The sequence below is a fragment of the Hippocampus guttulatus genome, chromosome 5 (assembly GCF_054856545.1).
Source record: "Hippocampus guttulatus isolate MCC_2025c chromosome 5, RoL_Hgut_1.0, whole genome shotgun sequence".
Classification (NCBI taxonomy): Eukaryota; Metazoa; Chordata; class Actinopteri; order Syngnathiformes; family Syngnathidae; genus Hippocampus; species Hippocampus guttulatus.
This window is the reverse complement of record NC_141265.1, coordinates 23882127-23894747: the sequence shown is the minus strand read 5'-3', so window position 1 is coordinate 23894747 and position 12621 is coordinate 23882127. Positions and strand designations below refer to the sequence as shown.

Below are 12621 nucleotides of genomic sequence, written 5' to 3'. Positions count from 1 at the left end.
GACTTTGTGGTTGTATCATCGGATTTGCGGCCGTATGTTTTGAACACTCGGGTGAAGAGAGGGGCGGAGCTGTCAACTGATCACTACCTGGTGGTGAGTAGGCTCCGATGGTGGGGGAAGATGCCGGTCCGTCCTGGCAGACCCAAACGTATTGTGAGGGTTTGTTGGGAGCGTCTGGCGGAATCCCCTGTCAGAAGGAGTTTCAACTCCCACCTTTTCCCATGTCCCGGGGGAGGCGGGGGACATTGAGTCCGAGTGGACCATGTTCCGTGTCTCTTTTGTTGAGGCGGCCAATCTGAGTTATGGCCGTAAGGTGGTTGGTGCCTGTCGTGGCGGCAACCCCCGTACTCGCCGGTGGACACCAGCAGGAAGGGATGCCGTCAAGCTGAAGAAGGAGTCCTATCGGGCCTTTATGGCCTGTGGGACCCCAGAGGCAGCTGACGGGTATCGACTGGCCAAGCGGAATGCAGCTTTGGTGGTCACCGAGGCAAAATCTCGGGCGTGGGAGGAGTTCGGTGAGGCCATATCAGACGACTTCCGGACGGCTTCGAGGAAATTCTGGTCCACCATCCAACGTCTCAGGAGGGGGAAACAGTGCACCACTAACACTGTGTACAGTGGGGATGGGACGCGGTTGACCTCGACTCGGGACGTTGTGAGCCGGTGGGCAGAGTACTTCAAAGACTTCCTCAACTCCACCAGCACACCTTCCTTGGAGGAAGCAGAGTCTGGGGACTCTGAGGTGGGCTCTCGTATCTCTGTGGTCGAAGTCACCGATCTGTCAAGTCAAGTCAACAGTATTTATAGAGCACTTTCAAACAGCCATCGCTGCATACAAAGTGCTGTACATGGAGCAATTTAACATGCACAATAAAAAGTAAGACAAATCAGTAATAAAGGCGGTAGAAACCACCAAACAGTAAAACCAAGAACAAATCTAAGTCATGCTGAGTCGAATGCCAAAGAATACAAGTGAGTTTTGAGGAGGGTTTTGAAGATGGGCAGCGAGGAGGCTTGCCGAATGTTCAGTGGGAGGTCATTCCAGAGAGAGGGACCAGCAACAGAAAAGGCTCGATCCCCTCTGAGCCTCAGTTTAGTTCTTGGTACTTCTAATAAAGTCTGGTCCACAGACCTGAGGCGCCGGGCAGGTGTGTAGGGGCGGATGAGCTCAGAGAGGTAAGGTGGCGCTAGATTATTCAGAGATTTGAAAACAAATAAGAGGATCTTGAAAATAACTCTAAAATGAATGGGGAGCCAGTGAAGGGATGCCAGAGTAGGAGTTATGTGCTCCCTCTTATGAGTACCAGTCAAGAGGCGAGCAGCGGCATTCTGGACCAGCTGAAGGTGCTTAATGGAGGACTGGCTGACTCCAAAGTAAAGGGCATTGCAGTAATCGAGCCGGGATGTGACAAAGGCATGAATTACTGTCTCAAAGTGTTCATGTGAGAGGAGAGGTTTTATTTTGGCCAGCTGTCTAAGGTGAAAGAAGCAGGATTTAACAACGGCACCAATTTGCCGATCGAGTTTGAAATCACTGTCCAGTTTAAGGCCCAAGTTTGAGACTGTTGATTTAAGATAAGGAGACAGGGGGCCCAAGTCTACAGGATGGAATGTACAAGGGCCACTGGGACCAAACAATATCACCTCTGTCTTCTTTTCATTGAATCTCAAGAAATTTTGTGCCATGCAGGTTTTGATTTCTTCCAGACAGGATAGGAGTGGCCTTAATGAGAAGGCGTCTTTCTTGCTCAGTGGGACATAGATCTGGCAGTCATCTGCATAGCAGTGGAAGGGAATACCATGTTTCCTTAAGATGGAACCCAATGGGAGCAGATACAGCGAGAACAGCAGAGGCCCCAGAATTGAGCCCTGTGGAACACCACATGACAGGGGAGCAGTGCGTGACTCAGAGCAGCCAAGGCTGACACAAAAGGTTCTGTCAGCTAAATAGGACCTAAACCACTCAAGAGCACTGCCGCCAATGACCACCAAGTGCTGCAAACGAGACAGCAGAATACTGCAGTTAAGTCCAATAAATGCTGCAGTTAAGTCCAATAAAACTAGACACACGTGGTCTCCAGAGTCATTTGCCAGGAGGATGTCATTAGAAACGCGTAACAGGGCTGACTCCGTGCTATGCATCATCTTGAAACCTGACTAGAAGACCTCCAAGATGTTGTATCTCAGATGTGGTTAAAAAGCTCCTAGGTGGCAAGGCCCCAGGGGTGGATGAGATCCGCCCGGAGTTCCTCAAGGCTCTGGATGTTGTGGGGCTGTCCTGGTTGACACGCCTCTGCAACATGGTCAGCGGGGAGAGTGCCTCTGGATTGGCAGACCGGGGTGGTGGTCCCTCTTTTTAAAAAGGGTGACCGGAGGGTGTGTTTCAACAACAGAGGGATCACACTCCTCAGCCTCCCTGGTAAGGTCTATTCAGGGGTGCTGGAGAGGAGGGTCCGTCAGGAAGTCGAGCCTCAGATTGAGGAGGAGCAGTGTGGTTTTCGTCCCGGCCGTGGAACAGTGGACCAGCTCTACACCCTTAGCAGGGTCCTCGAGGGTACGTGGGAATTCGCCCAACCAGTCTACATGTGTTTTGTGGACTTGGAGAAGGCATTTGACCATGTCCCTCGGGGAGTTCTGTGGGGGGTGCTTCGTGAGTATGGGGTACCGAACCCCCTGATACGGGCTGTTCGGTCACTATACCACCGATGTCAGAGTTTGGTTCGCATTGCCGGCAGTAAGTCGGAATCGTTTCCAGGGAGGGTAGGACTCTGCCAAGGCTGCCCTTTGTCGCTGATTCTGTTCATAACCTTTATGGACAGAATTTCTTGGTGCATCCGAAGCGTTGAGGGGGTCCGTTTTGGTGGCCTCAGTATTGCATCCCTGCTTTTTGCAGATGATGTGGTGCTGTTGGCTCCTTCAAACAGGGCTCTCCAACTCTCACTGGAGCGTTTCGCAGCCGAGTGCGAAGCGGTTTGGATGAAAATCAGCACCTCCAAATCTGAAACCATGGTCCTCAGTCGGAAAAGGGTGGAGTGCCCCCTCCGGGTCGGGGGGGAGATCTTGCCCCAAGTGGAGGAGTTTAAGTATCTTGGGGTCTTGTTCACGAGTGAGGGCAGGAGGGAGCGAGAGATTGACAGGCGGATCGGTGCAGCATCTGCTGTGATGCGGACGTTGTATTGGTCTGTCTTGGTGAAGAAGGAGCTGAGCCAAAGCGCGAAGCTCTCAATTTACCGGTCGATCTACGTTCCAACCCTCATCTATGGTCACGAGCTATGGGTCGTGACCGAAAGAACGAGATCCCGGATACAAGCGGCCGAAATGAGTTTTCTCCGCAGGGTGTCCGGGCTCTCCCTTAGAGATAAGGTGAGAAGCTCGGTCATCCGGGAAAGGCTCAGAGTCGAGCCGCTTCTCCTCCACATCGAGGAGCCAGATGAGGTGGCTTGGGCATCTGATTCGGATGCCTCCTGAACGCCTCCCTGGTGATGGCATGTCCCACTGGGAAGAGACCCCGAGGAAGACCCAGGACACGCTGGAGAGACTATGTCACAGCTGGCCTGGGAACGCCTCGGGATCCCCCGGGGAGAGCTGGAAGAAGTAGCTAGGGAGAGGGAAGTCTGGGCTTCCCTGCTAAAGCTGTTGCCCCCGCGACCCAGGCCCGGATAAGCGGTAGAAGATGGATGGATGGATGGATGAATCTAACACATGTCATCATTAGTTCTACCAACAGTTAACATTAGCATTATTACACCTTGTGACGAATGTTTTATTCCTAAAATTACCATGCTACAACCAGTAAATTGTAGAATAACCAAAACTGTTTCATAATATATTTCATAGCGAATAGCCTATAGATCTAATGACCAACTTGCCTCGTAATCGTGCCTCCCACCATATCTTGCTCTCGTGTTCTGTGCATACATCACAGGTGAATTTAGTGATACGCCCTTTGGACGATTCATACGAAAAATCAGACTGGCATTCCCATTTCTTAAATGTCGTAATTAGTAGACCTTTGTGAGTTTTTTTAGCCGCCATCGAAAAAGTTCATCCGCGCGATTCATCAGTTTGCGGACTAAAATAGCAAGCCGCATGCGCAAATAACGTTATCTGTTCGGCCCCCCCCCCCCCGCCCCCAACACTGAAAACAAAACAAAACGAAAGTAAATTAGAAGAAACACACTCACACACCACACCACAAACACACATACAGGCACAGTGAAATCGCGTTGATCACACAGGAGAGATTTGATCGCGTACAGTCAACTAATGTAGGGTAACTTTTATGGTTTAACAATTTTTCGGTCCCGTCAAAATGACGCCATGGAAATGACACGCTAACGGTAACGATAGTTACTGTGAAATCCTCAGGCCTGCAGTAGTTTTTTTTTTGTTTTTCCTTGTGTCCCAAAAACGCACATTATTTGGAACTGTGCGTCCCGCGGGAAAATTATGGGTCTAGGACGCGGGACGCAGAGGTAACGAGATGGCTGCTAGTCTCACAATGGAGAAATTCCCAATTCACAGCAGCAAAGTTATGAAAGGAATAAGTAGAACAAAATATCGGAGCTGCTGGAAAGACAGACACTCTCGCGGCGCCAGCTTGAAGTCAAAATAAGAAAATAATACAACACAACACAAGACAGACCGTCGTGCATTCTAACCACTTTTCTTTGTTGTATGAAGCAGTTATAGATGAAAGAGGAGAGGATCAAACGGTCCTTTCACCAGTGGATCAGGGACGTCATGCTGAAAATGTGCACACGTCTGCTCCAAGCAAAGTTTTGAAAGTACACACGAAGCTGTAGCATCCATTGACGAAAAGAGATTTGCTCACATCGCCTGTCTCACGTAATCCGCTTCAATTCCAAGCTGCGACTCCCAGTTCCACATATGCATTGGCGCTCTGCGCTGACGCTTCTTTCTTCTCATCGTAGGCTCCTCAAGCCATGCATCCATCTTGCCACAGACTGTCCAATAGCACTGACTTCTCTGCTAAACAAAGCGGGGCTGTGAAAAATGGTGCCCATTCCAGGCGCAAAAAAAAAACACAAGCGTCGCGGAGCTGTGCAGCAATGACAGTCAAATGGCACCGACATTCCTCCCAATCAAAGAACAGTGCTGGTGTACCCGTGCTGCCGAGAAGGCGCAACCACCAAGCACCGAGTCTCGTCCTTGATGAATGTCATGGCCAAAAAATGCTGAAAAACAATCCATCTCGTCAAAGTTTGAGAGGCGTTTTACTGACTTTGCATCCATCAAGCCTAAAGTCAGCTACAGTGATCCCTCATTATTTCGCGGTTCATTTATCGGTGCATTGTGGATTTTTTCAAACATTCATAAAAATAAAAAAAGTGAAAACGCAGCGAAAAGTCCGCAAAAGCTCAGTGAGATGCAGTGAAAGTCAGCAAAACAACAGCAAGTCACATAGAGCAACATATACAGTACTGTATGTGTTTACTGTATTTCGTTATTAATACACTAACTTCACCTAACTTATACACATTTAAATATATGAGTATATAGCATTAAGTAATGTTAATTACTACAAACATGCATGTATATCATTAAATTTGGCCTTATAAATTTTATTTATACTCATACAGATCTATTTTCGTTTATCGCAGGTGGTTTCTGTCCCCATTAACCATGATAAACGAGGTGTTACTGTAAATGTGTTCTCCATTTGGTGCAAGTATTGACGGTGACATTGCCGCCAAAGTCAAATTACCTTTCAACTTTGAAAGCTCCACTCTTCAGGATGAGATTATTAAATTGCAAAATGACATTGAGATCAAAGCCAGATCAACATCCGCTCAACCTGGAGAGCATGTAGTGTTCTGGAAACTACTGGTGGCAGAGAAGTATCCCAATATCAGACGATGTGCTTTGCAAGTGACAGCTCTCTTTGGATCAACCTATCTGTGTGAGTCTGCTTTCTCACACATGAACATCATCAAGTCCAAGTACAGATCAACACTGACTGATGGTCACCTTGCAGCCTGCCTACATCTTGAAACCAGCTCCTACACTCCTTGTGCACATTTTGAGCATGACGTCTCTTATCCACTGGTGAAAGGACACTGATTCTCTCCAGTTTCATCTCAAATTGCTTTAAAGAACAAAGCGCATGAGGGAAAAGTGGTTAGGATTGCATGACTGTCTGTGTTTTATGTTATGTGTTGTGTTTATTATTTTACTTTGTGTTAACTGTTTTGTTAAGCGCTTTGTTACAGCTGCAGCTGTTGTGAAAGTGCTATATAAATCAGCATGTATTGTATTGTATTGTACTCCTAACTATAAAAAGCTAGCCTCCTCCTCTGAGTGCCAGGTCTCCCACTAAGGTAAGAAGTGATATCTTTTTTTTCAAAAAGAGATCTACCTGTTTCATAGCTGGGATTTTTTTTTTGGTTTGGTTCACATTAAGGTTATTGCTCATCATGCAGATTAGTGTGTGTGTGTGTGTGTGTGTAAGTGGTGGTGGGGGGTCCGATGTTGACACTGGACCGGTAGATCTCCGGAGGTTGGCTCCTTGAAAAGTAGCCCTTGGGACAAAAAAGGTTGGGCAACCCCTGATTGAGAGTGTTACATTAACCTGCCATGCAGTATAACATGCACACTCCACACAGGAAGGCCGGAGCCAGAATCTATTCCTGCACCTCTGCACTGTGGAGTGGATGTGCTTACCGCCCATCAAGGAGTGTTTATGAATGCCCCACACACACAAGACAACCTACATTTGTGGAGGAAATGGGATTTATGCCTTGCATTTTAAATAATGCCCCCTTTTTTTTCCCCATCTACTCAGGAACCCTCTTTTGGAGTAAACTGCTGGCCTTTTGGATTCTGACAGTGTGATGTAGTATAAAAAAAAAACCAATAGCAAAAAAAAAAAAAAAACCCACAAACAACGGAATGAAATTCTTCGGCTTTGGGAGATTTTAGTGCACAGGACGAGGAATATGAAGACAGCTATCATACGCACACACTTAGACACGGATGTCATGATGAGCAACAGCCTGACGCGGATGCATATGACACACTTTTGCAGCCTGTTAACCCAGAGCTCAGACATACCGTTTTAAAGTGCTTCCCTCGGCCCTCTAGATTCCTATTCTTTGCCCCTGCCTTCGGTGAATTATACACGAAACAAACTCTGAATGAGAATAATGATAATGATAAAAGATACAGCGCAACAGCTCTGATCACAAGCTGCGAATGCAAACTGCTGAGCGCTAACAACGAACGGTGATGCAGGTCACGCACCACTGTAGGTTAAAGATTTACCTGCTTTATTTTTTTTTATACTTTTTGTGACAATCTCTCATGTCAAATACTTAATGTTCCCAGGTTCAACAAAGTTGTTTTCCAACTCATCAGAATCAGAATCATCTTTATTGGCCAAGTATGTAGGACACACAAGGAATTTGTCTCCGGTATAACACGCTGCATTAGTATCATCATGAACAAGGACATGACAAATAGGTATGGAAGGACATTTCGTAATGTAAGTGAACCGTAGTGCGGCGGTACCACCCAGTGACAACTGTGAGACAATGTGCAAAGTATCAAGCAGAGCTTAAGTGATCAGTGGTAGAATACAATACTATGACAGTTTGTACAGTTGGTGCAGAAAATCATTGAACCATTTTAGAGTGACCAGTAGCAGGATTTGTTGTACAAGATGAGTGACTACATCAGTGACTGTTTAGGGAGTTAATGGCTAGAGGGAAGAAGCTGTTTAAGTGTCTGCTGGATTTGGTGCGCATGGATCTGTAGCGCCTGCCTGAGGGGAGTAGCTGGGAAAGGTGGTGGGCAGGGTGCGGGGGATCCAGGAGGATTTTCCGTGCCCTTGTCTTGATTCTTGCAGTGTGCAAGTCCTCAAGAGTGGGTAGGGCAGTGCCAATGATTTTTTCCGCCGTCCTAACTGTCCGTTGAAGTCGGATTTTGTCCTTTTTTGTGGCGGCCCCAAACCAAACCGTGATGGAAGAACACAGGATTGATTCGATGACTGCCGTGTAGAACTGACGTAGCACCTCCTGCTCCATGCTTCCTCAGCAGCCTCTGGAAGTACATCCTCTGCTGGGCCCTTTTCAGGATGGAGATGGTGTTGACTTCCCACTTCATGTCCTGCGAGACTGTGATTCCCAGGAACTTGAAGGTCTCGACGGTTGACACAGGGCAGTTAGATAATGTGAGGAAGGGCAACTGTGGAGAAGGATGTTTCCTGAAGTCCACAATCATCTCTACAGTCTTGAGCGTGTTCAGCCTAAGGTTGTGTCGGCTGCACCAGAGCTCCAGCTGCTCCACTTGTTGTCGGTACGCAGACTCGTCGCCGTCTTTGATGAGACCGATGACCGTGGTGTCGTCTGCGAACTTTATGAGTTTGACAGCTGGACTTGTTGAGGTGCAATCGTTTGTGTAGAGGGAGAAGAGCAGTGGAGAGAGGACATATCCCTGTGGGGCTCCAGTGCTAGTGGTGCGTGTTGATGATGTTGTTGCTCCCAGCCTTACCGGTTGTGTCCATCCCGTCAGGAAGCTGAGGATCCACTGGCAGATCGTAGGGGACACACCGAGGTGGAGAAGTTTGGGGGTGAGGAGTTCTGGGATGATGGTGTTGAACGCAGAGCTGAAATCCACAAACAGGATCCTTGCGTAGGTCCCTGTGCTGTCGAGGTGCTCGAGGATGTAGTGCAGACCTATGTTGACTGCGTCCTCCACAGACCTGTGCCCGGTAGGCAAACTGAAGAGGGTCCAGCAGGGGTCCGGTGACGTTCTTTAGGTGGTTCAGCAGAAGGCGTTCAAAGGACTTCATGACCACAGACGTCAGAGCGACAGGCCTATAGTCGTTCAGTTCGGATGTTGCCGATTTCTTGGGAACTGGGATGACCTCAAACAGCTCCAGGGATCTGTTGAAGATTTGTGTGAAGACCGGAGCCAGCTGGTCAGCGCAGACTTTCAGGCAGGAGGGGGACACTTTGTCGGGCCCCGCAGCTTTCTTGATCTTGTGTTGCTTGAAGAGCCGTCTCACGTCCTGTTCGTGGAGAAAAAGAGGGTGGGGGGGTAGATAGAGTAGTTTCTGGTAGAGGTGTGTGTGTGTGGGAAATGGGGGTGTCCTTTTCAAATCGGCAGAAAAACATGTTGAGTTCATCAGCAAGACCCTTATTGTTCACTGTTTGGGGGCATTCTATAGTTTGAGATTGCTTTCAGGCCATTCCATACAGATGCAGAGTTGTTAGCAGAGAACTGGTTTTTCAGCCTCTCTGATTAGCTTCTCTTCGCGATGTTAATTTCCTATGTCAATTGGTTTCGGGCGTGTTTGTACAGTGCCCGATCTCCACTTCTAAATGCGGCCTCTTTCTCTTTCCTGAGTTGCCTGAGTTTGGGAGTAAACCATGGCTTGTTATTGTTGAAGGAGCGGAAGGACTTCATTGGTACACACATGTCCTCACAGAAACTGATGTATGATGTTGCAGTGTCTGTGTATTCATCCAGTGTGCCCGTTGAAGTTTCAAAGACGCCCCAATCAGTGCAGTCGAAGCATTCTTGTAGAGCTAGCTTTGCGTCATCTGTACATTTTTTCACAGTCTTAACAACCGGTTTAACACATTTGAGTTTCTGTCTGTTTGTAGGTATCAAGTGGATTAAATTGTGGTCAGAAAGATCCAATGCTGCACGGGCAATCGATCGGTATGAATTTTTGATTGTTGTATCGTAGTGGTCTCGAATGTTGCCTTCTCTAGTGAAACAGTCGATGTGCTGCTTATATCTGGGAAGTTCACGGATAAGATGTGCTCTATTAAAATCGCCCAAAATGATCAGGGGTGACTCTAGGTATTTTGGTTCGAGTTTGTTTACTTGTTCAGCTAGCGTTTGTATTGCCGTGTTAGCGTTAGCTTGTGGCGCAATGTAAACACCGACTCGTAAAAAGGAGTTGAACTTACGTGGCGAGTAGAATGGCTTGCAGTTTAAAGACAGCGACTCCAGGTCCGGGCTGCAGTGTGCGTCGAGCTTCGTGACATCAGTGCACCATTCTTCGTTGATATAGAAGCAAATCCCACCACCTTTCGATTTCCCTGATAGCTCCGTGTCGCGGTCGGCTCGGAGAAGGCGGAAGCCGGGTAGATGTAGCGCGGAATCCGGGTGGCGGGCACTGAGCCAGGTTTCAGTGAAGCAGAGCGCAGCAGAACGTGCAAAGGTTTTTTTGGTCTTTGTGAGGAGAAGAAGTTCATCCATCTTGTTTGGCAGAGATCGTAGATTAGCAAGATGGATCGATGAGAGCGGGGTTCGAAATCCACACTGCCGGAGCTCGACGAGCACGCCGGCTCGCTTCCCCCTCCTCCAGCGGCGTTTCCATGCTCCGTACAGCGCAGCTGCTCTGCTCGCGATTAGCTCCGAAAAACCTTGTGGATTTTCGTGTGCTGGTAAAAAAAGACCGAGCGTAGACTCCCCAATGCTAAGCAACTTTTCCCTCGTGTAAGTAAGCCGCTCAGGGTCGCCAAAAACTAACGAAAATGACAAAAACAGGAATAATACTAGGGAGCGTGTAACCGAGGCTGCCAGACCTGTCGGCGCCTGATGACATCTCGATCGAATCAATACTCTCCAAAATAAAAGTCTAAGTTATGAAATAAGCCCCATTCAATGTACATAGAATGATATGTTTGATGCATTACGATTTTAAGTGATATGTAAACTCCCTCGATGCACCAGCATTGAAAAGATAGTCTTGCTGCTACTTGGCTATTGTTAGCGGTGAGAAAAATCATTGCATATGCCTTTGAAGAGACGGGACACATGCGAACCGTTGAAGCAACTCTTTGAAATGGAATTCAAACGCCGTTACAACCGTACGGTATATGTAGGTGTAGAAAGAGGTAACCTAGCAGTTCAAGTGGATGTTGATGACTTGTGCAAACAAACACACAATTTATGGAGTCCCAAAAGAACGACCATGTCCATATTTGCTCATCAAGAAATTAGTAAATAATGATCATAACAGCCCTACAGAAAGAGCATAGAATTTAAGACCCAGATATTAAAACTCAAGACTTTTTTACATATTATTTCCAAATTCATAATTAAAATGCTTTTAAGACTTTTTAAGAACCTGTGGGAATCGTGTTAAAAGTGCAGCTGGCTTTGTGGGTGTCTCAGCCCTGCTGCACATTGTCTATGACCGTCCATCCAGTGGTGCAAAAAAGATTGTGGGCTGCAGCAGTAAAGACCTACGTCAAATCAGCTGATTGTGCAGTCCCATAGGTTATGTGTTTAAGTTAATTCAGCATGGTCGGTGGATTGGCAGAAAAAAAACTGAGCACTAAGCAGCAACCATTCAACTCCCTTTTGACTCCTTTCGGACCAAAATTGCTATGTGCACCCCTGTCTATAATCTGATTTCATGAAAGATTTATGTCTGACACTTTATATTTCACTCGACTAACTTTAGACTAAAACAGAGGTTCTTAACCTTGTTAGAGGTACCGACCCCAACCATTCATATGCATGTTCACCGAACTCTTCATTAGTGAAAAATAAAATTTTGATTTTTTTAGAAACTCAAGAAATTTAAAAAAAGAAAAAAAACAATTTATTAAAAACTGAAAAAAGTCAATAAAATTACATGCCCTAAGTATAGTTTTTTTTTTTAAATTGTATGACTTACTATCACGACAGTCACATGGTGACTACTAAATTTCCTGCAGCACTGATTGGACAAGCAATGTAATGTGATCATCTGCAGCCAGTGATGGCCAAGCAGGCGTGTCGTAACTAATTGACATGTTGAGTCGGGTGTGTCTTAACCTCCATGGTAGAGGTGCCGTCGAACCCCCCCGAGACCGATTAACCAACCCCAAGCGTTCGATCAAACCCAGGTTAATTACCACTGGACTAAAAAAGAAAATCTGACTTTTTTAAATTAAAAAGCAAATAAAACAATTTAGGCAAAAAGCAATGAATAAACTTTTAAAAATGTTAAAATTAACTGTTTACCCCAAAGTTTTTGTGCAAGTTTCTCATGAAGAATTTTGGTTAATCTGCAAACTGTTTCAACAGAATTTGACTTGGGTGGGTTCACATAACACTAAAGAACTTGGTTTGGTGAATTAGGTACAGTAATAGCAAATTCTCTCATCAAGAAACCCTAAATTGATTATTATCCAACAGAGAATAGCAAACATGTTTAATAAACACACAAAGAGACAGACCTAAGCTGGAGGGCTTGATGAGTATATCCAGTACATCATAGAAGGCCAGAGATTTCATCTGCACGTCAGGGTGAACAGGTGGTATTTGGGGTGCAGGGTGCGGGAGATTCATGTTGGTTCTTGTTGAAGGGTTTCTTTATCCGTCAGCAGCTGAAGTCTGTTACAGCAATGATTCCTGCAGAAATATCAGTGGTCATACATCGCTCAAACAAGAGGAACAGTAAAAAGGTTGTCAATTGCTATGATTAAATTGGCAGTAATATTTTACAAATAAACTTGTAAAAAAAAAAAAGGCCAAATTTCCATCAAGTACAGTCACAAAGTTATGTGGAAACGGTGATAGTAATGGAAGCAGGTTTAAAGGTTTGTGTACATGTCTATGATACCGTGGCTAAAATAATGCCTGATTTTGGTT

General features: G+C 46.3%; 1 protein-coding gene across 2 annotated transcripts in view; it reads right to left on the bottom strand.

Annotated features, from left to right (window-relative positions):
- pias2 (protein inhibitor of activated STAT, 2) overlaps positions 1-12621 on the bottom strand; it is a 113415-nt gene that overhangs the window by 83779 nt on the left and 17015 nt on the right. Inside the window, exon 2 of one of the 2 annotated variants that reach the window (XM_086111692.1) lies at positions 12207-12381. In XM_086111692.1, the coding sequence (XP_085967818.1) occupies positions 12207-12318 (112 nt within the window). In that variant the 5' untranslated portion in view covers positions 12319-12381. Of the gene's footprint in view, positions 1-12206; positions 12382-12621 lie in introns of those variants that run through there. The other variant, XM_086111694.1, reaches the window with a different exon arrangement.